At 43.4% G+C, this 27408-nt stretch overlaps 1 protein-coding gene across 1 annotated transcript; it reads right to left on the bottom strand.

Moving 5' to 3' along the window:
- Positions 1–328: 328 nt before the first annotated feature.
- On the bottom strand, positions 329–9944 carry LOC116505879 (acyl-coenzyme A thioesterase 1-like). The gene is made up of 3 exons (XM_032213348.1): positions 9304–9944; positions 2837–3039; positions 329–925 (listed from the first exon to the last, which is right to left on the bottom strand). Exons 1-3 carry the CDS (start codon positions 9866–9868, stop codon positions 329–331), a joined length of 1365 nt encoding a protein of 454 aa, XP_032069239.1. The 5' UTR covers positions 9869–9944.
- Positions 9945–27408: the final 17464 nt, after the last annotated feature.

The following is a 27408-nucleotide window of genomic DNA, read 5'->3' as shown; positions in this document are numbered from 1 at the left end:
AGGTCTGATGCAATTTGTTTAAGAACTTAGTTGTCATTTGGAATGAGAAGGTGGCTGGGACTTTGAACCTATAGATTTAAATAAACCAATAAATCAAGATCACACTGTAGGGCCACCATCTGGTGCTCTCGCCTGGATGCAGATCTTAGTCTTCAGGATTTTAATATGGAATGCAGAAATATTTGAAAACTAGATAAAGAGTGTTCAAATGGGATTCATCACATATGAGTTTTCTTCTTGCCATTTCATATCCATTCCCAGCATTATTCTCAAATCTCCAGTATTTAGCTTAGCAAACATACATGCTGAAACCCAGCTCATAACTAATTCATTCACAATTTGTTTTGCTGCCATTGAGGATTTGATGAAAGAAGTTTTGAATCTGCTTCCAAGCATCCACCTGCGCTGCTGCATGTGCTCTGGGTTGCCCTCCCCAGACCACTGTTTTGCCCACAAAAAGGTGGACTGAAGCAGGGCACAGTGGTGTATAAGGAGGTTCAATGTAATGACCTGCTTCAGGATAGCAAATTATTCCAGGTTTATCTTTTCCATGAGTTTGTAAATGTTTGGCAGCTTCATTGGCAAAAAATTCACTCTTCCAATGATGATCATCCATGCCCACAATAAAAAGAAAGCGTCCCTCAGCTTTCTCCAATGGAATTAAGCTTTGGCGGTCAGCGCCCTCTAATGGGTTGTTCAGGACATCAATAATGTCATAGATCCCATTCTGAACAATTTTGGCTCGATTTATATTAAGGCCGACAGGTGGAATGGTGATGTCCTTGTAGCGTACTGCAACAGCAGCATTGGCTATACAACCATTAACGGTGACTATTGCTGTGATGCCTTTTAAAAATGAGGCCATGGAGAGACAGATGTCACCCCCTTTGGAGGGTCCCAACACGCCAATTCCTGGACCTTTAACCTAAACAGACAGAAAGAAAGAAAAGGAAAATCAGATTCACACTGCTAACAATGTTTCTACTGCATGGGATCCTACGGCTATGTTCATACAGCAACCCTAAATGAATAACCAGATGAATCTTGTTAAACACAGCATATTATGGTTTAATCGGTCAGCCACCCCTTAAGCAAACCAGAGGATGTGTTATGCAGACACAGCCTGTAAGAAAATTATCCATGCTATTTCACTTTCTGTTACAGTAATTGCCTAAAGCAGGGGTGTCAAACTCAAGGCCTGCGGGCCGAATCTGGCCGAGGGTGCTTAGATCTGGCCCACAGGACTGCCCTGGAAATACTGAAGGACCAGCTTGCAGTGCCTCTGCCAGCTGGCAGAGGGTTGCAGAAAGCCGTCCCAGCTGAAAATGGAGGTCAGGAGTCCATTTTCACTGGCAGAGTGATTGGGCCACCACACACGCCCCCTGACACAAGTGATGTCAAGCTGGCCACACCCACCTCAGCCTCCTGAGGTGAAACACAACCCTTATGCGAATCTCAATGAAATCGAGTTTGGCAACCCTGGCCTAAAGCTTTCACGCTTCAGTTACTTTTGCATACCTTTGGCTGCCCCAAATGGAAAGGAATGAGTTGTTAAGATCCTTAAACTTTCCATGATCTATTTCAGGAATAAAATGTTCCTGAAACAAATGTTCCTGAAAAAGCAGAAAATGTTCAGCAAGCTCAAACAATACAGCAACATTTGAATTTAGTTAATTTCCCAGAATAACTATAGTTCTAGGTTTACAAAATATAGGAAACCTTTAACTGATAACACTAGTTGAAGCAACTTACATGTTAAGCAACATGCTGAGCTAATGTAGGGATAGATTTTGCTGCTAATCATGATTTTTCTTTTCAACTGATTACGGATAGTTTTGATGCAAAATGATTGCTAAGTGAAACCACAGTTGTCTTATGATCTTACTTCATTTTTCCTTTGCTTTATAGAACTGCAAAGGTCATAAATGCCAGGAATTAATTACTTTTCCATTATAGTAATTGCAAATGGTCGCTAAAGGTATCAGTCTCTAACAAGGACTTCTTGTAAATGCCTTTATTTACTGAATTATCTAGGACAGACCTGGTCTTTTTACGGTTCCACCACAAAACCGCGGTAGACTAAAGCGCGCTCGACGAAAGCGCGTACATGACATCATCACAGCGCGACGAAAACAGCACGCTGTGAGCGGTAAACTTAAAATTAACGCGTAAATCTAAACCTAACCCCCCCAAACTTAACCCTAAACCTAAGCCTAAGCCTAACCCTTAACCTAACCCTAAACCTAACCCTAAACCTAACCCTTAACCTAATGCTAAACCTAACACTAACCCTAAACCTAACCCTAACTCTAAAACTAACCCTAACCCTAACCCTAAACCTAACCCTTACCTTTATGTGAATCGGCTTGCTTTAAAAGCGCTTTTTAAAGCACCCTTTTTTCTCTGTGGTCGTATTTGTCGCGCTGCTGATGACATCACGTATGCACTTTAATCGGGCGCGCTTTAGTGGACCGCGGTTTTGACGTGCCACGCTTTTTACAGCCCAGGGGCCATCCTTTTACTGTCCTAATTGGCGATGGTGGGGGGAGGGGCAGGATGGCAGGTGGGGGGGAGGGTGGGGATGTGCGTGTGGTGGTCTTCCACAACACTCCCAATTTCTCATTGTGGCCCCTTGAGAAAATTAATTGCCCACCCCTGATCTAGGATAACATAGTAGTATACACATTACTGCCCCCTCCAATTTCCCCTTTGACAATCATCTTGTCTGGAAAACTGAGCTGAGTCTGACCCCAACTGACTGAATACATTTCTGTGGCTAAAAAACCTGAGATCTCAGCTAAACCTCTTTACAAAGGTCAAGAATAGAGCAACCTACCACTGGATGTTTTAGAATATAATTGACAGCTTCTTCAAAGTACTCCAGATGCAATTCCGTCATGTCCTTAGGAAGATCTTCATATCCATAATAGGGCAAAGCTAACACGGCAAAGCCATGATTGGCCAACAGACATGCTGAACTTTCTGGAATCCATTCTCCAATTCCAGGTATCTGAATGATACCTGGAAAAGGGCCTTTACCTGCAAGAAATATAAAGTAGAGCAATTGTTTTTAGTTATCACAGATTTCTTAAGAACTTAGCATAGTTTAAACAAAGTCCTGCATCAAAGATAAAGGACTGTTGAGATCCATTGCCACTTCTGTGTATAGGACGGCTAAGGCTGTCTGGAAAACACAGGCCCAGAGATGGATGCTAACAAAAACATTCTTGTTAGCAATACGTAAGTCTCTCTATTAATTAGTGTGCCTTTCTGTACCAGCATCTATCTAGCAGTTAGCATTTCAAAGGCAGGAATGCGAGCTGCTCACTTTCCCCCCTCCCTATTCCTTATCTCACTTCTCCTGCCCAGGGAAGAAGCAGCCCCCCTCTTCACTCACCCCCTCTTTTGCCCAGAGACGAAACTTTTTGCCACGCTCGCATTATTATTATTGGACTATTTAGTCATGTGCCTGTTGATGTAATATTGTATACACCTTTTCTTTGTTTGGGACTAATAAAAAAGCCTCCCGGGCATTGCTCGGGGCCAAAAGCTTATCACAAGAAGGATTTGTCCGGTGTCCTTTCTTCTCATTCGGCTACAAGCATGAGCGGCCCATCAGAAGCGTGTAAAAGCCGCAACTGGTGACCCCGACGTGATTGCTGATCAAACACGTCGCTGCATCCGTCCCAATTTGGAGTCCTCTTGCTCACCGGCGAAGGAACGCCTCTTGCATATCAGGACCGGCCGTCGCAGACGGAGCATCCTCCCAGATTCGTGAGTAATGAGGGCAGAATTCTCTAAGCCTCGGGTTGCATACCTTTTCGAACTTAGAGAATTGTCCAAATCCTCAATATTAATCTTAAAAAACAATGGGAACTTTCTCCCCATCCCTTCAAAAAAAGATCTTACTAATTTTCTCAGGTACATTTATCAAATTTGTCCCACATATCCTGACAAGGGCTCAATTCGAACAGCCATTTGGGCAAAATTAGGGAAGTATTTTCTCCAGCCCCCAAGGGCACCAGCGAAAATACTCTCCACTTGGCAGATCATCATGGAATGCTTAAAAGTTCATGAAAAGGCCATGATGGGGGGACCGGACCCCCCCCTGCCATATTTGGAAACCTCTTCACTAAATTCACACTTTGAATCCAAGGCTTTCTCTTCCCTTATATGCATGCCTTTGTCACCCTCAGCCTTTGAAGCTCCCCGGCATTACATCCCTTTAGAGGAAGCTTCTGCCTGCTTTCCAACCTGACTCAGTCGGGAAACTAAGCCAGCCTCACAAAAAAGGCTGCTTCTTATCTTCCTTCTTATTTCAATCTCTTGGCAAGTGAACCTATAGATGCTCCAATGCCTGGTTCTTCCTATTTCCTTCCAGTGATCCCGGCTACTTCTATTCCATTACCCCCTACGATGCCTCTCTTAGTCTTTCCTCATCGTGAGTTCATGTCTCAAGGAGTTCTTGCTATTCCTTTTCTTACTGGCTCTTTTGATTTCTTTTCTGTTGCTTTGATGATATTTTCATGCCTGAGCACCTGAATCTTTTTCACAGATGCTTCAAAGAGCAATTGATTTATAGGATCTGAATTGGAATGGAGAAAAATGCTTTTGTGCATGCATGAGTGTGTTTGTGTGTGTGTGTGTTTGAGGGAGCAACAGAGAAAGTGACTGAAGAATGGAAAAGAGAGTGAAGAGAAAGTGATAAAAGAGTGGGAGAGAGGAAGAAAGAAAAAAGAGTGACAGAGACTGAAAGAGACAAAGAGAAAGAGTATGAGAGAGACAGAGAGAGAAGAGAGAAAGAGGAAAGAGATATCCCACAGCCCTTACATTACCCCTGTATTTGTCATAAAAAAGAAATCTGGTAAATGGCGTTTTTTGCATGATTTGCGGGCTGTTAATAAAATTCTCCAGCCCATGGGAGCATTGCAATGCAGTCTTCCCAATCCAAATTTGATTCCCCAAGGGTGGGATCTCATGATTATTGATTTAAAAGATGCCTTTTTTTCTATACCACTCCATGAAAATGATCGCAAACTGTTTCTTGCCATGCACCCCCTGACCCAAGATTGGCTCTTTTGAAAACTGTTCCCTTGCAATGGCACACTCCATATTCCCCCCTCCCGCTTCCTCAGGCCATGACTATTTTTGCTGACGGAAGCAAAACCTATGGTGCTTGTGCCTGGCAGGAGAATGGTCGGTGGTGCACAAAAATCACCCCCCCCCCGCAGACTTCTGCACAGCGTGCGGAGCTTGCTGCCTCTATTTTGGCTTTTTCAACTTTTCCAAATACACCCTTTAACTTGATTTTGGATAGCCTCTATGTAACTCAGATTGTGAAATCAATTTATGAGGCCTATCTTTCTCCCTCATTGGAACCACAATTACTCTCGCTCTTTTTATCTTTGCAGAAGTTAATTTCTGCCCGCACCCACTTTTTTCATGTTTCCCACATTCGAAGCCATCAGCCCTTCCCTGGGCCTCTCCAGGAAGGCAATGATGTGGCCGACACTGCAGCAGCGGCTGCTGCCAACTCTTCTTCTCTTTTAACCTTGACAGCTCCCACGCCATGGGAGAGTCATTCTTACTTTCATCAGAACAAGAAAGCGCTCATGAAACAATTTGGCATTACTGCAAATGAGGCTTCTGCTATTATTCAGCAGTGCCCTTCTTGTAGCCAGCATTCAGGCTACATTATGGCATCCCCCCAAAGGGGCGAAGCCACCAAACATGTTATTAATCATTGTATTCGGACCTTTGCATCGCTGGGACACCCAAAAGAATTAAAAACAGACAATGGCCCTGCTTACACAAGTGCAGCCTTCGCTGCCTTTTGTAACCAATGGGGCATTGTACATAAATTTGGCATTCCTTATAACAGCCAGGGTCAGGCGTTGGCTGAGCGCGCCAACCAGACATTAAAACATGCCCTGGACAGATATATTGGCAATAGGGGAAAAATGCCCCCTGGCCTCCCAGCAGTGCAAGACACGCTTAACCTCTGCCTTTATACCCTGAATTTTTTAAATCTTACCGGCAGCCCACCATCCTCAGCAGCGACTCGTCATTTTGCAGCTCCACCTACTGCAGACACCCCCCGTCCACCTGTCTACTATTGCTGCCTGCCTGACCTGACGTGGCGAGGACCTGCTGACCTGATCACTTGGGGACGGGGCTATGCTGCCATCCAGCTAAAAGACAAGGTGCTCTGGGTGCCAGGAAGACACGTAAGACCTTTTCTTCCTAAATCACCACCACACACTTCCAGGGATGGCGATCGTCCGTCAGTCCCCAAATGAGGTACAGCTTGTGGAGGTTGCCTCCTGGCCTGACCTGGAAAACAGGCCTGGACACCCTCCACCATATGAGACCACAGAGGCTGTTTCCTGCCCCGACCAGGAAAACGGGGAAGGACACCCTCCACCGTATTCGCCACCAGAAGGATGTCCCTTATTTCGAAGAAGACCTCCAGGTTATCCCCTGTCGCGGTGGCAGGAGAGTATGAAACCTTTTAGTTTTAGAACTTTCTCATATCATTATGTTATTTTTTCACTGTGTGGCATAGTTTTAGTATTGCTTGCATTTTTAATACGCTGTGAAATTTCCCATCGTGCCTCTTACAAGTTACAGGAACCATTACATGTGCCTACTAGATCTCTCACACACAGGGTGAAAAGGTCAGCTGCTTCTCACGATCTGCACACTCGAATGACATACAACCTGTGGATGCGTTTGGCAGAACAGGCAAACGTATCCAATTTTTGCCTAAGCGAAGCTGTGGACCTGAACATGTTATTAGGGAATTGTTTAATACCAGTTTGCACACCTCTTTCTGTTATTTTAAAAGACACCCAGCTAGCAATGTTTAAAAAAAGAAAGGAAGTTAATTACGGTGACTCTATGATGTGGGGCCCTTTCACAAGACGGCTCCCAGCTGATGCCATGTCTCTCACCACACCCTTTGTAGCTAGTGGACCCAACGTTACATGTGCACGCATTCAAAATTGTACTGCTTCTCTCACACAATCCTGTATGCCCACGGGAATCTTTCCTGCCAACTGTTCCACCTACGAGAACATTTCCTACAACTGGGCTCACGTTCTGCTTCCTGCTGGTTGGTTTTTCACATGTGGTCAAAAAACTTTTAATTACATACCTGCTAATCTATCAGATACACGTTGCTGTCTGAGTCGCCTCACTGCGGTTCTACCAACCAAACAGGACCTCACTTCACGACCACAGAGGTCGGTAGTCCTTGATGAAACATGTGACAGCTCAATTAATCTTTTTAACGAGGCTGAATATCTTTCCCTTGCTACCTCTATAGTTGGTGTTCCAGCATTAGCAATGCATAACCACAGGACAGCCCATCGCATTGCCTGTTCCCTTGCAAAAACTATAAACATCACATCTGCAGCCATAGCTGCCTTGAATATGGAACAGGCAGAGATCAGACATGCTGTCTTAGACAACCGTGCTGCCATTGATTTTCTGTTACTGGTACATCATCTAGGCTGTGAATCTGTCAAAAACATGTGTTGTTTTAACCTGTCAGACACCTCTCAATTGGTTAAGCATCAGATCAGTTCCTTAAAGGAGTTGGCTTCCCAGATTCGAGAAGACGTCCTGCCAGCCTGGTGGGATGGTCTGTGGTCCTGGCTACCGGATGGCTCCTGGTTAAGAAGCATTTTTTCCTCCATTGTATGTATTATAGTAGTGCTGGTGTCACTTTGCTGCTGCATTCAATGCCTACCCTCCCTCTTTCAGCTATTCAAAGGCCTTTTTTCCTCAGCTAGGAAGAACGTGCTTATCCACGAAACGTCCCTTCTGGACGCTGAGGACAACCATGAGTTGGACAACAATTTGTTTGTAAAGGTGTTTGCTATAACCAGTGATGATGAAGAATCTGCATTTTGATATGTTTGCTTTCCTCCTTCTCATTTTAAAACAAAAATGAGGAGATGTTGAGATCCATTGCCACTTCTGTGTATAGGACGGCTAAGGCTGTCTGGAAAACACAGGCCCAGAGATGGATGCTAACAAAAACATTCTTGTTAGCAATACGTAAGTCTCTCTATTAATTAGTGTGCCTTTCTGTACCAGCATCTATCTAGCAGTTAGCATTTCAAAGGCAGGAATGCGAGCTGCTCACTTTCCCCCCTCCCTATTCCTTATCTCACTTCTCCTGCCCAGGGAAGAAGCAGCCCCCCTCTTCACTCACCCCCTCTTTTGCCCAGAGACGAAGCTTTTTGCCACGCTCGCATTATTATTATTGGACTATTTAGTCATGTGCCTGTTGATGTAATATTGTATACACCTTTTCTTTGTTTGGGACTAATAAAAAAGCCTCCCGGGCATTGCTCGGGGCCAAAAGCTTATCACAAGAAGGATTTGTCCGGTGTCCTTTCTTCTCATTCGGCTACAAGCATGAGCGGCCCATCAGAAGCGTGTAAAAGCCGCAAAGGACAAAAGGGCACATGGCTTGATTCAAACAACTGGCCAAGCGATAGCATGTTTTAATTGTTTAGCTTGTTCTGTCACATAAAGGTAGCCACTGTGGTTTGAAAATCAGAATTTATGGTTTAGCGTGTTACAAAAACCACTACTCTATTAAACCACCCATTAATACAATATGTGGACATATTGAGCAATATGTGGCTATGCACCATGCCGTGGCTATTCTAAATTGCAGATCCCAGAGCTAGTGTAAAGGTGTATTGTATTCCATTGATTTTAATATCAGAAATTATAAAGCCAATCTGGTGTAGAGGCTGAAGGCACCAGAGTATTGGGGGACTCTTATTTTCTAAGCCTCTCTTGGGTACACAGCCAACTGGGTGACTTTGGGCCAGTCACTCTCTCTTAAACCCAGGAAGCCAAATTTCCAGAAACTGTGTCCAAAAAGCTGAAGGGATTAGTCCAGGCAGTCACTTGGAGCCAAGACTGGTTTGAAAGCACAAAAAAATAAATAAAAGGAATTACGCCTTATTCAATCTTATTCCCTGAGTTCATATAACATACTAGGCTAAAATATGGTCGCATTACAGGTTGATTCAACCTGTAGTGCTGCGTAAACGTTGGGTAAAAATATGTAAACGTCAACTAACCAAACTGAGTTCTAACAACGCACTGAATCCAAACAGCCTCAACCTGTCTGGTTAGTTATAGTACCGTAGCTCAATTCAGCGTGACCGTGAGAATCCAAAAAGTGGATTAAATAAATCGCTCTTAGCGGCTGATCCTCCGGGACGTGAGTGTATTATTAATAGAGTAATTTCTGTAGGAAGATCCCCCGCTGTTTACCCGGAGGCTGGAAAAGAGTGGCCCGGATGCTCCCTTCCCGCACCGGGAGTCTCTTCACCCCGTCGGCCAGGAATCTCCGCTCGTGGGAGCCCTTGGCCAGGACGCGACCAGGCAAAGTCGCTCCCAGCCTTTCTAACACCTCCAGCTCCAGGAGAAAGGGGCGCTCGACGTCGCGCTTCACCAGGCGCCTGAGGGGTTTTAGCGGCTGCAGCGACCACAGCAGCCCCATCGGCTCCAAACCCGAGAAGGTCCCGCCTTCAAGCGCCGGCGAGCGCTGCAGATCCAGCCTCCCTTCGCCGTCTGCTCGGTAGAAGGCGTGCGACTCGAAGCGCTCCCCTTTCTCATCTTCCAGCGACGCACGGAGCCCGATCTCCTGCTCGGGCCGGAGCCCTTCCACCGAGATGGCCAGCGGCTGATCGAAGAGGCTGTGGTCGGCGGGAGAAAAGCTGAGGCGAGGCTCCATGACACGAGCAGAGGTGGAAAAGCGCGCCCGCCGGTTCCGCAAACCACCGAAGGTCACAATGGAAGTCCTTCGCCAGCAGTGACTCAAGCAGCCCCGTAACATTTTGCTCGTAAACGACCCCACACCTGTTGGGACTGCGACTCCCAGGAAAAATTAATTCGCGCCTCGGCACTTCTTGGAGCAAGGCAGGTCGCACTGGTGGAACTGCCGATTTAGTGTTTTGGGACGAGCCTGGTCTTCGTTCTTCCGCGTGGGAGTGACTCCTCCTATTATGTTTTTCGGGTTGATAATTTAGTCAGAATGAACAAATTGGTGTCGCGTTATTTAAATTTATTTGCAGCTAAATTCCACTGAACTTCCTGGACTTCGCTGCCATATAGACATGCAATAGTATTGTTCTCAGATACTCAGTACTGTTCGCAGTACTGAACATCTGCTCTAACCCATTGCTGCTTCCCATGACAACCCATAGCTGTTTCAACCCATAGCTGTTTCTGGGTCTGCTCCCATTTGACCCTGTGTCACCCTCCATATTTTTTAACTTGTCAACTGGGCTATTATTGAGCGTCTGTTTGACCCTTTTTTGAAAGAGCACTTGACCGTTGTTCTAAAATACAGCAACCCTAAATGGATAACCAGATGACTCTTGTTAAGCACGGCATATTATGGTTTAATCAGTCAGCCACCCTTAAGCAAACCTAGCAGGCTAAAAATACAAAGAAATAATTGTATTGAGTAGGAGCACTGGAAAAGCTCCTTATTTGTTAAATCTGAGTTGGCCTGGAAATAATTAAATAGGCGCAAAAAATCCAAGGACTTCTGATAAGACCGGGCGCCGCATCCCCTGCCCCACCTGCCACCCCAAAATTGTGCCCCACCACGAATGGGGTGCCCAGCATCCCTGCCAGTGGCGAAGAAGTGCCCTGGGCGCTGCTGGACTCTCCCCTCCCCTTGCTCGTTGGGGGGGGGGGTGGCGGTGAAACTGCCCGGCGCGCTGCCTCTCCTGTCGATTGTTATCCGGGAGAGGGGGGGTGAAACCATGGTCGCTGGCAGCGACACTTAACGTCGTGGGTTCTAAGAAGTGGCTGCCAGGGCACCCCATTCTCTGCCCCACCTGCCACCCCAAATTGTACTCCACTGTGAAATGTGCCTCTTAATAGAGCCACGACGTTGGTTTTCTTTGCTGCCTGCGAAACCCAGGCGGCCAGCAGCCAAGCAATCAAGCCACCAAGCCACCATCGGCCGGCTGCCTCTAATCTTCCTGCCCTGTGTCCACGCCCGGCTCCTGCCCCTCTGCCTCACTGTGCTGCCCTCTCGCTTTTCTCCCTGCCTCCCCCAGCTGAGAGTGCTGGCCAGGAGAAAACAGGCGGTGAGTCTGTGGAGGAAGAGGAGGGCGCGCGGCTTTGCGATGTGCACTGGGGAACTGGGAAGGAAAGCATTTGCAGGTGGCAGCGCGTGCTGGAACTGCCTGCCACCTGAAACACGATGCACTTGTTTGGCCTCTGCACGCGCCCTTTTTGGAATCGGGGAGGGGAGCCTGCAGCCCCAAAATGCTTCCATTGAAAAGGCTTTCATCGCAGTTCCCCAGGCAGCTTCAGGAATCAGGCGCCATGTGAAAGTGAGGATCCCCGCCGCATGGAACCCCCCGAAAAGGCGATGCGCGGAGCGGATGGGTGGAGTTACATTCAGAGTATAAGACACACCCAGATTTTCACCCTCTTTTTTGGGGTAAAAAGGTGCATCTTATAGTCCGAAAAATACGGTACTTATGTAACAAAGCTTAAGGGCTCTGCAAGGCTGGAAAGACAAAGATTCAGACTCTCCTGAATTCTCAAGCCAAAATATGTTTTATAATTCGCAGACAGCAGAGATTTCTAAAGAGGAAAAGGTCAAGATGGCAGCCCCAGCTGCATGATTGAAGCTTCATTCTCCCCCCCCCCCCCAGATATCATCCTCTCCCAGAAAAATAAAATATCCTAGGAAATATTGAAAAGGCAGAATATTTCCCTGGATGTGAAAAGAAGGAAACAGTTTTAAAAGACAGAATAGTTGCCTGTAGCTTCCTGCTCATCCCCACTGGGCCATTGAGAAGGCCTGCTAGTCCCATTTTACATAATAAAGACTTCTCCACTGCAGGTGCAGGGGGAAGGAATGTTGGAACTTTACTCAACTGATCACACGGCATCTGAGAACTCATCTATACCTGGATTCAAAACAGCCTAGAGAGTAGCCCCTGCATGGCCCCATGGGAGTCTGACAACCAATTAGAATACATTTCTTACACAGGAACAGGAAACAGAGAGGTGGGACTAAACAGGGTATAAAAAGCCTAGCAAGCACCTCCTTCAGCCCTTCTCTTCTTCTCCACCAACATTGAAGGATCTTTTCTGTTCAGGGCTCAAGCCATGTGGCCCTGTCCAACAATAAACCATCTTTCCAAGCAGCCTCCATGTCTCCAGCACTGTTCCCTCTAAGGTGCGCTCCTGTCCGGCTGCTCACATGGCTGCAATACCCCGCACAGTAGTTTCTAATTGCCGCGCAGAGGCACGTGGGGCAGGTATCTGGACACGAACTACAGAGCGATCGCAATCAAAACTTCCTCCAGCTAAACCTTTTCTACTGCAGTACTTTGCCGCCCGACTTCAGGATTCTCTAATCAGTGTAGGTTGAAAAGAAAAAAAGGGAAAGGGGATCTTAAAGATTTAAAACACTGAAGCAAATGCTCCAGAGGCAACAGTTTTCACTGGGAATTAGAACAGTCAGAGAGCCTGGCCTGGAGTTTTGCTCCCCCCCACCTTCAGACCTGCTGCGAGATCGGCTAATTTGCTATTGCCTGGGCTGGCTCTCCACGGTTATATTTAGCAACAATGTAGCTCTTTTGAGCTCTTTTTCTCCCTCCTCAGCCCCGCCCGACTTCAAGATTCTCTAATCTGTGATTCTGTGTGGGTCAAAAAGAAAAAAGGGAAAGGGATCTTAAAGATTTAAAACACTGGAGCAAATGCTTCAGAGGCAACAGTTTTCACGGGGAATTAGAACAGTCAGAGAGCCCTGCCTGGAGTTTTGCTCCCCCCCCCCCCACTTCAGACCTGCTGCAAGATCGGCTAATTTGCTATTGCCTGGGCTGGCTCTCCCCGGTTACATTTAGCAACAATGTAGCTCTTTTGAGCTCTTTTTCTCCCTCCTCGCTTCTCGGGCCTCCACCAATGGGGGAGCAAAGCCCAGCGCCAGGCTTTGGGCTAACACAGGGGTCTGCAAAGTTGGCTGTTTTAAGACTGGTGGACTTCAACTCTCAAAATTCTGGAAGTTGAAGTCCACCAGTCTTAAAAGAGCCAGCTTTGCAGATCCCTTGGCTAACATGATTGATGCCCTCGGAGTTGGAAAGAGGCGAGAGAGCCCGGTCACATGAGTCATGACACGACATCAGCTTTGTGACCACATTGCTGAGTAATAAAAATTCCAGTCCCACGTTGTAACGAAGGAGTACCTATATTTGATAACTCATTGGGATTTTCAAAGTCATTGAGAATATTTTTGCTTTTAATCTAATTAAACTTCCTATCTGTCAGTTTAAAATAGTGACTTCCATACTAAAACTAAACTAAACTAAAATCACTACTTTATAAACAAAAGGAAGGTGTTTTTTTCTCTTATTTGGTTATGGTAGAGCCATTTTAACAATCTATTTATATTTGCAAGTAGTATGCAGTTTAGAAATTAGTTTTGCAGTAGTAGTAGGTTACTGAAATCCTCTGTACAGAGAGGAGCAAATTCCCACAAATTTTTAACAATCAGCAAGCATTGTTGAACATGCAGGCAATAAATCCTTGAGTTTACAAATTAATGATGGAAGAAAACTCTTAGATGTGAATGAGACTTTAATTATGGTGATTTTAATAATTTTACTCATTTAAAATAGCAAATTGCATATAATACATTCACAGAAGCATACAGTGTATAGACAACTTTTGCAATTGAATGTTAATTCATTAAAATGAAGTATATCAAGTGAAATTCATTAAAATGAAGTATATCAAACATTTACTATTTTAATATTAGTGGTATTAAGTGCCATTTATATATTCATTTCAAGGCTCTTTTTAATTTAATCCAAAATGAATTTGAAAAGATAATTGTAATAATCGATAGGTACATCATCAGTCAGTGCTGATGTCAAAATGTAAAGCTGGAGTAAATGTTGTTAGGAAGAAAAAGTGCAGCTGGAAGTTTAAACTAGAATGGTTGGGACTCAGGCATGAAAATGTGCCGCTCAAACACTATACTTTTCCGCCCACACTGAAATAAATTAGAGGGAACATTGGTCTCCAGTGTCTTTTTCCCCACTTGGAGCTGAACCCAGAAGGACATTTCTTTCATCACTTGTTAAAAAGGACTATTTGGCTGCATGATTGTGGCTGCTAGCTTGACTTGTTTTTGCCTCCTTTCCAGCTGACTCCTGTTGTTACTGCCACATAAGAATGAAGATGATTGATTAAAATTGGGGCTACCGCCTAAAAGAGAAAGCTTAAAGCAGTGTTTCTCAACCTAGGCAATTTATAGATGTGTGGATTTCAACTCCTATAAATCCTCAGCCAGTTTGACTGGCTGGGAAATTCTGAGAATTGAAGACCACACATCTTTAAGTTGTTTAGATTGAGAAACACTGGCATAAAGCATTCTCCCAATTTCTTAATGCCTTCATTGGTGCAAACTGAAAACCAGAATAATACAGGTGAAAGGCAATATTCCATTGTGGACTTCTTCCAGATCTGGTGTTTCTTTGGGAGGTTTCCTTTCTTGTTCCTTTTCATTCCTCAGGAGCTCCAAAGATAAGTGGCCATTTGGACAGAAAGTTATAATGCTCGAAGCAGGTTCTGAATGGCTAGAAATTTCCCAGAAATTAACAATGAATGATGACCAAGATTTTTATTCTATATTAATATACATTCACATACTGTACCTGATACATATTTAAGGTCTGTTTTTTCCCCCCAAAAGGTGTTACATACTGATAGCCAAATGGTAGGCTCCACCAAGGTCCTTCAATCCCGCGGGAAAATACTCCAAGCCGATTGGTCGAGCCATCTGACAGCTCCCTATAAAAGGGCTAGCTGTCAGACATTCGGGTGCTGGATTGGTAAACAGTTGTCTGATAAAAGCTGTTGTTTGTCACTGAAGCCTGAGTCTGTCTCATCCGTTCACCCCATCTAACAAAAGGGTTTTATTATTATAAGTCATAGCTTATATAGCAATAGCAATAGCAGTTAGACTTATATACCGCTTCATAGGGCTTTCAGCCCTCTCTAAGTGGTTTACAGAGTCAGCATATTGCCCCCAACAACAATCCGGGTCCTCATTTCACCCACCTCGGAAGGATGGAAGGCTGAGTCAACCTTGAGCCGGTGAGATTAGAACCGCTGAACTGCAGATAAAAGTCAGCTGAAGTGGCCTGTAGTACTGCACCCTAACCACTGCACCACCTCGGTGCTATAGGGTTGTATTTCTGCAGTATTGACTAGAGGTTCTTAACACTGTAATGGTTAGAGGCATTATGTCATTGTTAGCTATTGTTTGAAATGCTAATAGTAATATTATTTAGATTTTTCTCATGCAAAGCTGAATATAACATTAATAAACAACTGCAAATTATATCAAACGTTTGTTGTACAATAAAGTTTTCTGTCCTAAGATGAACATTTAATAGTGTCTCCACTCTATTGTTACTTATTATTATTTGTGTTTGTTGATAAAAAGAGACAACAGATAAAGGAAAATGGGCAACAACAAAAGAGAAAAAAGGAAAAGAAAAATGTTTGGTTTCTAACGTCTTTCTATGCTTCTGCTAATTTAGGATGTTTATAAAGATTTAAGCCCCCTCGGAAGCCCAAACTGTAAATGTTTATACCATATTTGCCATGATGTGTGCATATTTAATACATAACATCTAATACATATGCTTGATGTACTCAGGTTTAAATTTCAGGGAAATATCATTTAAGTTGAATTTTGGAGGCTTGATTATCTGTAGTAAAGTGATGTGGGAGCTAGTTCTCATTTGTACAGAAGTAAACAATCTGGTAGGGATGCGGTGGCTCGGTGGCTAAGACGCTGAGCTTGTCGATCAAAAGGTCAGTAGTTTGGCAGTTCGAATCCTTAGCGGCACGTAACGGAGTCAGCTCCCGTTACTTGTCCCAGCTTCTGCCCATCTAGCAGTTCAAAAGCATGTAGAAAAATAGGGACTATCTTTGGTGGGAAGCTAACAGCGTTCCGTGCACCTTTGGCATTTAGTCATGCCGGCCACATAACCACGGAGATGTCTTCACACAGTGCTGGCTCTTTGACTTTGAAACGGAGATGAGCACTGCCCCCTAGAGTCAGGAACGACCACATATGTGTGAGGGGAACCTTTACCTTTAAACAACCTGGTATTATACCAAGCCTTTTACAAAATATTGCAAAGGAACTTTAATCCCCAGGAGAGCAAAATCTTTCTGTAAGTGTATGAAAGAAAGAGACTCAAGACATTTGAAAACTATTTATTTTAAGTGCAGTTTACCTTTGATACACAGCAGTGACTGGAATTCTTTTCTAATGATCATAATAAAACTCCTTAGCTGAAATTTTGTATCCCTGGAAATATATTCTCCAGTGTCTTTCCTTGCTAGCCAAGAAAGCCAGTCAGGGTTTTGCTGAGTATTTTTAACTTTTAAGAGAAATTGTCTAATGAAATATTTGATACCAAATGGCCAGAACTGGAGAGAGCTATATTTAAAATCAACAAATCAAAATGGTCAGTATGCAAATGCATCTTTGTAGCTAGGCAACCACTGTAAACAGTCAGATCCAAAGTCTTTTGAAAACTTGTGATGGCTCTGCAAATTGGAGTTTTGAAATAATTAATCTGAAGGTAAATACAAAGTTTTGCTACCTATACAGTAATTAGGTGGAATTATCCATTGTGGTAATGAAAAGAGTATCCTATGTAAAATATCATTGTGTACATTCTAAACAGGAAACGAGAAGGAAAAAATAGTGTAAATGAAGAATATACTGTGTTGTTGATACCACAAAGATAATATTAAGTGCGACTGAGGGAATCCTAATAAAATTTAAGAGAAAGTTAAAATGGATTTTTGAAATAACTGGAATAGAATTTGTGAGTGAGAATCAAAAGGGGCAACCTATAGCTAGGTTATAACACAGTCTATAACATTATATAAAATGTGATAACTTCTAAAATTACAAAAGTGTGGTGGTATCTAAAATTTAAGTAAAATGTGAAAATATAAGACTATATGATATTTGTCAATGGGAACTTGGCCCATCAAGGTCCAGCAGCTCTTCGTGCTGCTGTGCAAAAGCTAGCCAGCACACACACAGGGGGAGACGGGGCGGTGGGTATTTCATCCGAGGGCTCCGCAGCAGGCCCAATCCCAAGCACTGCTGCTGATGGAGCTGCGTTGCACCGCTGGGTTCAGGGACTTCTTCCAGCTGCCAGCTATTTGTGTGGAACAATATAGAGATGCAGATCAGTTTCTTTGGCAAGCTGGACAGTTTTGTTTGATTGACTCTCAGTAAATTTTGCAAAATATTCTTTTAGAGAATTTGCTTTGTTTTTAATTGTGGTTGCCAAGTCAAGGATTGAAAGAATGGTTTGTGCTTCAGTAGACTATGCCTAGCTATAAAATTTAATCTATTTACTGGTTTCAGCCCATAAGTCCATCTCAAGAGGTTCATACTTATTGGATAAATGAAGTGAGATAATGTTACTTACAGGAGAGGCTTGTTTGCTTCTGTGGTACCTATAACTTTTTGTTGTTTCAGAGGTATTGATGAAGTCTGTTTATCTGAGCTGTGATGGGGCGGTGGTTAAAATGCAGGATTGCAGGCTACTTCTGCTGACTGCCAGTTGCCAGCAATTTGGCAGTTTGAATCTCACGGGCTCAAGGTTGACTCAGCCTTCCATCCTTCCAAGGTTGGTAAAATGAGGATGAATTGTTGGGGACAATAGGCTGACTCTGTAAACTGCTTAGAGAGGGCTGTAAAGCACTGTGAAGCAGTAAGTGCTATTGCTACCTGCTGTTTCTTCTTCTTTTTCCACATGACAGTAGTGCAAATGTTCTTTCTACAAAAACAATTGACCTAATAATTGCAATAATAAAAAGACACTTAGAGTACAAGATGGGACTAAGGGGGAAAAGGATCTGAAGTTATGGTGGAAAATAAGTATTTGGTCAATATCAAAAGTTCATCTCAATACTTTGTTATATATCCTTTGTTGGCAATGACAGAGATCAAACATTTTCTGTAAGTCTTCACAAGGTTGGCACAGACTGTTGCTGGTATGTTGGCCGATTCCTCCATGCAGATCTCCTCTAGAGCAGTGATGTTTTGAGGCTGTTGCTGGACAACACGGACTTTCAACTCCCTCCAAAGGTTTTCTATGGGGTTGAGATCTGGAGACTGGCTAGGCCACTCCAGGACCTTGAAATGCTTCTTACGAAGCCACTCCTTCGTTGCCTGGGCAATGTGTTTGGGATCATTGTCATGCTGAAAGACGCAGCCACGATTCATCTTCAGTGCCCTTGCTGATGGTTTGAGGTTGAGGTTTATTCGATTTATATTCCGCCCTTCTTCCAAGGACTGATGGAAGGAGGTTTGCACTCAAAATCTCACGATACATGGCCCCATTCATTCTTTCCTGTACATGGATCAGTCGTCCTGGTCCCTTTGCAGAGAAACAGCCCCAAAGCATGATGTTGCCACCCCCCGTGCTTCACAGTAGGTATGGTGTTCTTTGGATGCAACTCAGCATTCTCTCTCCTCCAAACACAACGAGTTGTGTTTCTACCAAACAGTTCTACTTTGGTTTCATCTGACCATATGACATTCTCCCAATCCTCTTCTGGGTCATCCAAATGCTCTCTAGCAAATGTCAGATGGGCCCGGACATGTACTGGCTTAAGCAGGGGGACACGTCTGGCACTTCAGGATCTGAGTCCCTGGCAGCGTAGTGTGTTACTGATGGTAGCCTTTGTTACGTTGGTCCCAGCTCTCTGCACTTCATTCACTAGGTCCCCCCGTGTGGTTCTGGGATTTTTGCTCACTGTTCTTGTGATCATTTTGACCCCACGGGGTGAGATCTTGTGTGGAGCCCCAAATCGAGGGAGATTATCAGTGGTCTTGTATGTCTTCCATTTTCTCATTATTGCTCCCACAGGTGATTTCTTCACATCAAGCTGCTTGCCTATTGCAGATTCAGTCTTCCCAGCCTGGTGCAGGTCTACAATTTTGTTTCTGGTGTCCTTCGACAGCTCTTTGGTCTTCACCACCACAGTGGAGTTTGGAGTGTGACTGTTTGAGGTTGTGGACAGGTGTCTTTTATACTTGTCTCACACCCCAAAGTCCACTATTTCTCAGAAACGTGCACTTTTTGCAGCTCTAATTACAAAAGCCTGTATCAGAACAAAGTTGTTGGCCGGAATTGAACCTTCCACGATTGTTGTCCCTTGTTCTTTATCAACTTGGGAGACCTTATTTGCTAACTCGGAAAACCTTCAATTCGCACTTGCTGACTGGCCAGGTGAGATTTCTTGCCATGCACCTCCCGACCCTAGATTGGCTCTTTTGAAAACTGTTCCCCTGCAATGGCACATTCCATATTCCCCTCTCCTGCTTTCTCAGGCCATAACTATTTTTGCTGACGGAAGCAAAACCTATGGTGCTTGTGCCTGGCAGGAGAATGGTCGGTGGTGTACAAAAATTACCCCCCCCCCTCAGACTTCCGCTCAGCGTGCGGAGCTTGCTGCCTCTATTTTGTCTTTTTCAACTTTTCCAAATGCACCCTTTAACTTGATTTTGGATAGCCTCTATGTAACTCAGATTGTGAAATCAATTTATGAGGCCTATCTTTCTCCCTCATTGGAACCACAATTACTCTCGCTCTTTTTATCGTTGCAGAAGTTAATTTCTGCCTGCACCCACTTTTTTCATGTTTCCCACATTCGAAGCCATCAGCCCTTCCCTGGGCCTCTCCAGGAAGGTAATGATGTGGCTGACACTGCAGCAGCGGCTGCTGCCAACTCTTCTTTTCTTTTAACTTTGACAGCTCCCATGTCATGGGAGAGTCATTCCTATTTTCATCAAAACAAGAAAGCGCTCATGAAACAATTTGGCATTACTGCAAATGAGGCTTCTGCTATTGTTCAGCAGTGCCCTTCCTGTAGCCAGCAAGCAAACTCTCTCCCTATGGGGGTAAACCCCAGGGGGACAGAGTGTTGCCAGATTTGGCAAATGGATGTTACCCAATATCCTCCATTTTCCCCTTGGAAATATTTACATGTTTCCATTGATACGTATTCAGGCTACATTATGGCACCCCCCCCAAAGGGGCGAAGCCACCAAACATGTTATTAATCATTGTATTCGGACCTTTGCATCGCTGGGACGCCCAAAAGAATTAAAAACAGACAATGGCCCCGCTTACACAAGTGCAGCCTTTGCTGCCTTTTGTAACCAATGGGGCATTGTGCATAAATTTGGCATTCCTTATAACAGCCAGGGTCAGGCGTTGGCTGAGCGCGCCAACCAGACATTAAAACATGCCCTGGACAGATATATTGGCAATAGGGGAAAAATGCCCCCTGGCCTCCCAGCAGTGCAAGACACGCTTAACCTTTGCCTTTATACCATGAATTTCTTAAATCTTACCAGCAACCCACCATCCTCAGCAGCGACTCGCCATTTTGCAGCTCCACCTACTGCAGACACCCCCCGTCCACCTGTCTACTATCGCTGTTTGCCTGACCTGACGTGGTGAGGACCTGCTGATCTGATTACCTGGGGAAGGGGCTACGCTGCAATCCAACTAAAAGACAAGGTTCTTTGGATCCCAGGACGGCACGTAAGACCATATTTGCCAAAACCACCTACATAACCACCTACACAAACACAGAAGCAGCCTGACCATGATCAACCAGCAGGAACCACAGCTTGAGGCTGTCTCTGTCTCTGACCTGGAAAACAGGGCAGAGCACCCTTCACCCTCCCCTCCCCCGACTGGCTGCCACGTGTTTCACCGCAGGTCTTCCTACTTTCGAACATGGTGGGAGAAGTTTCTAAGCCCGTGGACTGCAGAGCGTTATCTTTGCTTCATTGGTGGTCATTTTGTTTTTGCTTATCTGGGCTGGGAAATGTGGGGCAGTTCCTGCTGGGGCAAAGGATGCCTCCACCCCACATCATCGGTCCAAACGCACAGTGGATTGGCATGTAAATGAGTTTCATCTTCTTATACATAACCTTACCCGTATTAATAACCTGTCTGATTAATGGGTTTGTACACACGGCCCTTCCTCTAACATGCAGGGTTGGCCCATTCTAGTCTCTGGAACTTTAAACCTCACAGGCTGGAATGTTACTGTGCTATATGCTACAACAAGTGATCATGCACATACTATCTACGATTCTGCCCAGTACATCTTGACACATCGGGTTTTACCCCCTCTTGCTCCCATTTGCATTACATGGTAGAATGTTTCACATGAAGGTTATGAAGCAGTAACCATTGGTGGTATCACCAAGCAAATTCCTCTGACCCGCTTTTCTGTCGGGGATTATCCCCACTGCAATGCTACTTTCAAAATTACAGAAACTGGTTACGATTGTTCACACTTATCATTACCTGAGCATTTTAAGTGTAGAAAAGAAGATAGTATAATCATACATTTATTCTCTAACAGGAGAGGGATGGTTGCCTTTAACAGAATACAGGAACAAATCTGGGGCCATCATGGGTATTATTTGTATGGGTTACCACCTGGTCTGTACTGGCTTTGTGGTCATTGGGCTGGAAAGGTGTTGCCCCCTGTATGGAATGGTACTTGCACTATTGGAACTCTGGCACCTGCCGGAATCTCAGCACATCCCATGTCTCAACCCGATAGTGCCTGGGAGAAACAATTTGGGTGGGCCAGACAAAAGAAAGCAATTGATCCAGCTTTAGGTTATGATCCTGACAATACCTATCTCACAGAAGGTGAAAGATTTATTGCTATAGCCCTACCACTTTTGGGTGTCGCATGGAACATTAAACAATTGCGTATTCTATCTGCTCAACTGGAAACTCTAGCTAACACCACAATATTTGGGCTACAAGCCCTGCAGGCTGAAGTGGACTCTTTAGCTGGAATATTAACTCAACATAGATTAGCTTTGGATTACTTGTTAAGCAAGGAAGGAGGCCTATGTGTTTGGTTGAATGCTACCTGTTGTCATTATTTGAACCAGTCCAGAGACATTGAAACCAGTGTGGAAAAATTACATGATAGTGTTCAAACAGTTAGACAAACATATAAGGCCTCAGATTCCTGGTGGGATTGGCTGACCTCTTGGTTACCCAATTTTAGCTGGTTGGGAAATGTTGCCAAGATTATTATAACCCTTGTTGCTTTGCTAATAATGCTGTGCTGCTGCATTCAATGCCTGCCCTCCCTTTTTCAGCTATGTAAAGGCTTTTTTTCCTCAGCTAGGAAGGATGCTCTTATCAACGAAACTAAATCCCTTCTGGACGCTGAGGACGAGCATGAGCTGGACAACAATCTGTCTGTAAAGGTGTTTGCTATAACCAGTGATGATGAAGAATCTGCATTTTGATATGTTTGTTTTCCTCCTTCTCATTTTAAAACAAAAATGAGGAGATGTTGAGATCCATTACCAGTTCTGTGTATAGGGCAGTTATGGCTGCCTGAAAAACACAGGCCCAAAGATGGGTGCTACCATGAGATGAACAAAAACATTCTTATTAGCAATATGTAAAAGTTTTCCTATTAATTAGTGTGCTCCTCTGTACCAGCCTCTATCTAGCAGTTAGCACTTCAAAGAAATGCAGGAATGCGAGCTGCTCGCCTTCCTCCACTCCCCCCTTCCTATTTCTCCACCTCCCTCCCCTCTCAACTATCTCTCTTCTCCTGCCCAGGGACGAAGCAGCCCCCCTTTTCATCCACCTCTCCTCTTTTGCCCAGAGACGAAGCCTTTTGCCACGCTGCACTATTATTATTGGATTATTTAGTCATGTGCCTTTTGATGTAATTTGTATACACCTTCTCTTTGTTTGGAACTAATAAAAGAAGCCCCCCGGGCATCGCTCGGGGCCAAGCTTCATCCCAAGAAGGATTTGTCCGGTGTCTTTCTTCTCATTCGGCTACAAGCATGAACGGCCCATCAGGAGCGTGAAAAAGCCGCAGTTGGTGAACTGGTTGTTGGAAGAAATCATTAGGGAAGAGAGCCGGTTGTTAAATTATTTGAAGAAAAAGATATTCATGTTTTGTACAAAGGTTTTTCATGCACAAAGGCCTGAATTTCTGTTACCTGCAAGGAAAGATAGCTTTCTTGCATTCCTGTAGCTTTGTACCTCGTGAAAATGTTTCTCCAAAATTGAGAAATACATAGAAGAGAACAATAGATGGCAGAAAGAAAATGTGACAACAAAAAATAATTGTCATATATGTCAGATATGGAAGGCCCCTACCCTTTGCTTGTATATATGTCTTCCAATGTTCTTTAAAATGATTCCTAAAACATTTTAGGATCCCTATAACTTAGCAACTAATAGCATGAGGACAAATACGTTTACTGATTCAACTTGCCTTGAAGTTGTTCTGTATTATTACTTAGCTTTCAAAGCTAAGTAATATATTTTCTTTTATTTTGTCCTGGATGCATAAATCAAGTGAACTTATTATAATAGCTTCCTTATCCTCTCAGAAAGAATCTAAAAAGGGGAGACTGCTGGAAGAAAGTCGAAGCTCTTTCGTTGATTGGCTGGCTGAAATTCATGACAGCCAGGCTGCCCCCTGGCTTTCTTCAATGTTTCTCTGATGACTTTGTAGCTGTCCGAAAAGAAGCATGCTGGGCAGCGGAGCACTTCAGATTAAAGAAGAGACAGTGAGTGTTCCCTAAAATGATTGATAAAGGATTTGTATGCAAAGGTATAAATACATTCCATTCTTGAATGCAAGATTCTCAGAGTTACATTACTCTGGTCTAAGAATAGAACCATCAAACTTGCTTGTGAATGAAGAAATATTCTAGTTTAGTAAAGAAAATATGCGAACAGAACCAGTCTTCTGCATATAATAGAATAGAATAACAGAGTTGAAAGGAACCTTGGAGGTCTTCTAGTCCAAACGCCTGCCTAGGCAGGAAACCCTATACCATTTCAGACAAATGCTTGTCCAATCTCTTCTTAAAAACTTCCAATATTGTAGCATTTGCAACTTCTGGAGGCAAGTTATTCCACTGATTAATTGTTCTGTCAGGAAATTTATCCTTAGATCTAGACTGCTTCTCTCCTTGATTAGTTTCTATCCATTAGCTTCTTGCCCTGCACTCAGGTGCTTTGGATAATAGCTTAACGACCTCTTCTTTGTGGATAGCCCCTGATATATCACTTGTCGGATTATATAACAGGATATACAATTCGATATCTACACTGGATATTTATTTAGAATGAATGTGCCTTTTGATGTATCACCATTTAGTCAGCACTTATTATGTACATTGTGCTCTGGATTTGTGCCAATGTCTGAATAAAGCTGGTATTATCTAGTAGATGCGACTTTATTTACACATACAAGAAAGGGCAAATTACTAAGTGGGGGCACCTTATCTTTTAAACCATATCATTTATTTGCTGACGGCCTAAATGCATTAAAGATAGTACTGCAGGGGGACATCGCAGCGTGAAGATGGACTTTCAGGCTGTTCCTGAATGTCCATCTAAACTGGATAATCTGGACGCTTCTTTTGGACCTAAGCTGTCCTGAAGAGACAGTGAAAGATAGGGGGAGATCCAGTGGTTCCAGAGACATCTGCAAAGTCTCTGGTGACCTGGGAAAACCCCCTTTGCCAGCAATCCCGAATCAGCCAAAGGCTGCTGAAGCTGCTGACAACCCCTGAATACAAGCACTGGAGAGAAGCATGTCGTGTTGGTGAGAGTTTTTAAACCTTTATTCTATTGGAAAGAGAACACTCTAAATTTGGAAACCTAATTTAAAATAAGGCTGACTAGAGAGAAAAGCAGCGGATATAAGTTTGCCAATTGAAGCTTTTTTTCCCTTTCCCTTTTTATTTCCGGAAGCCGGGATAGACTTTTATTGTAATGTGGCTTATAAAAGCACTATGGGAAGCTAAGAATGACCTTGGAAAGACTTTTATCTTAGGGGAAAAAAGACTGCATTTATTTGTTCTAGCTTGGTGGCAGTTTTTATACTACTCTTATATTATCTTGCTGGGGAAATACTGAGTAGACACCATTGTAAAGAAGTCTGAGAGTATAGAAAAAAGAATGGAGACAATAGAACAACAAAATCAAGGCACAGTACAAAAAGTTGGCAAAATGGAAGGAAAAATGGAAAATATGCACAATTGGATGATGAAATATGAAGACAGCATTCAAAAAATTGAAGAAAAAATTCAAGAAGGAGAGAAGAAAGCTGAGAAGTTAGACAGTAGACTGAGCAACGTGGAAAGGGAGAGCAGTGGAATATTAAGATGGGAGATGGATAGGTCTGAATTTTTCTTAAGATTCCAAAACATAGAAGAAAGAAGAGAGAACCTAGCACAGATAATAGCTGAGATATTGACAAACATATTAGACATATCCCTAGAGAAGATGATGGATGGCATAGATGAAGCGTTCCGAGCACATACAAGATATGCAATGAGAAATGCTCTTCCAAGGGAAGTCCATGTAAGATTTACCAAGAAAACAATTAAACTACAAATTCTACAGAAAATGAGAGATAGAAAATTAGAATATAAAGGCAAGGAGATTGTAGTTCTCAAACAAATTCCGAGAGAGGTGAGAGAGAGGAGAAGAGAATATCAATTCTTGACTAAAATTCTGATTTAAAAAGGTGTTAATTACAGATGGCTCATACTGGAAGGTCTACTATTTACATGGCAAGGACAAAGATACAGGATAGATACAATTGATAAGGCGGAAGCTTTCTATGCAGAATATTTCAGAGAAACGGCTGAGAAAACTGGAAAAGATGATTTAGTGGCACAACTACTGGAGGCACCTACAACCAAGATTGAAAAGGTAGAAGGAGTTGTAGGTGGAATTGAGAAAGAAGAAGAAGTGGTGGGGGGTGTAAGCTACAGAGAACAATGAGAACCCAGATCTACTAGAGCTATAAACTCTGTATATAAAGTATAAATATGGAGGAAAGTAAAATGATTACAATCAATATTAAATTACATATTCAAAAGAGACATGAACAGCTACTAACACAATCAAACCTTGGGAAAATGTTTACAACACTGGCGAATTGCAAGAAAAGAGGAGTGATCTTCTATATTAAAATAATATTCCAGCAAAATTAATCTATGCAGATGAAGAGGGAAGAATTTTGATGGTGGAAATTATGGATATCAAAAAACACTTTTAATTGGAATCTATGCTCCTAGTGAAAAACAAGATGAATTTTATAAAAAATTGCATAAAAGAATCTTGGAGTTGGACTATGTTGATATTTATATGATGGGAGATTTCAATGGCATTGTGAACCAGAACATGGATTACAAAACACACAAAACAACAAAGCTAAATAGAAAACTGCTTCCGAAATATAAGCTACAAGCGTTTGCAGATGATTTGGTATTTATTCTTGAAGATCTACTAGAAACAGCGCCCAAATTGTTAGAAAGAATAGAGGAATATGGAAAAGTAGCAGGTTTGAAAATAAACAAAGACAAAACAAAGATTATGACAAAGAACATACCAGCAAGACAAAAGGAAGAGTTGTCAGAAGTTTTGCAGATTCAAACCACAAGCAAGGTTAAATATTTGGGGATATATTTATCACCTAGATGTAGTACCCTTAAGGAGGACAACTATACTAGACTAAAACAACAAATTGCAACTGACTTGAAGAAATGGGAAAATCTACAACTATCAATGATGGGAAGAATTTCTACAATCAAAATGAATATCTTACCTAGAATTTTATCGTGGCACGACAAAACCGTGGTCCACAAAAGAGCACCCGATTAAAGCGCGTTGCTGATGTCATCAGCAGCGCGACAACAATGACCGCGGAGAAAAAAGGGCGCTTTAAAAAGCGCTTTTAAAGCAAGCCGATTCACGTAAAGGTAAGGGTTAGGTTTAGGGTTACGGTTAGGGTTAGGTTAAGGGTTAGGGTTAGGGTTAGGGTTAGGGTTAGGGTTACGTTAAGTGTTAGGGTTAGGTTTAGGGTTAGGTTAAAGGTTAGCGTTAGGTTTAGCGTTAGGTTAAGGGTTAGGTTCAGGGTTAGGTTTAGGTTTAGGTTAAGGGTTAGGTTTAGGGTTAGGTTTAGGGTTAAGTTTGGGGGGGTTAGGTTTAGGTTTACGCGTTAATTTTAGCTTTACCGCTCACAGCGTGCTTTTTTCATCGCGCTGTGATGACGTCAGGTACGCGGTTTCGTCGAGCGCGCTTTAGTCGACCGCGGTTTTGTGGTGGAACCGAATTTTATACCCGTTCCAGACAATCCCAATCAGACTAGGTAAGGATTTTTTTCAAGGTCTAAATAAAATAGTTTTGAAGTTTATCTGGCAAGGGAAAAAAACAAGAATTAAACTCAAATTGCTACAAGATGCTAGAACTA

This window comes from Thamnophis elegans, chromosome 1, assembly GCF_009769535.1.
Source record: "Thamnophis elegans isolate rThaEle1 chromosome 1, rThaEle1.pri, whole genome shotgun sequence".
Lineage (NCBI taxonomy): Eukaryota > Metazoa > Chordata > Lepidosauria > Squamata > Colubridae > Thamnophis > Thamnophis elegans.
Note: the sequence above shows the minus strand (reverse complement) of the source record. Positions and strands in the feature narration are given on the sequence as shown.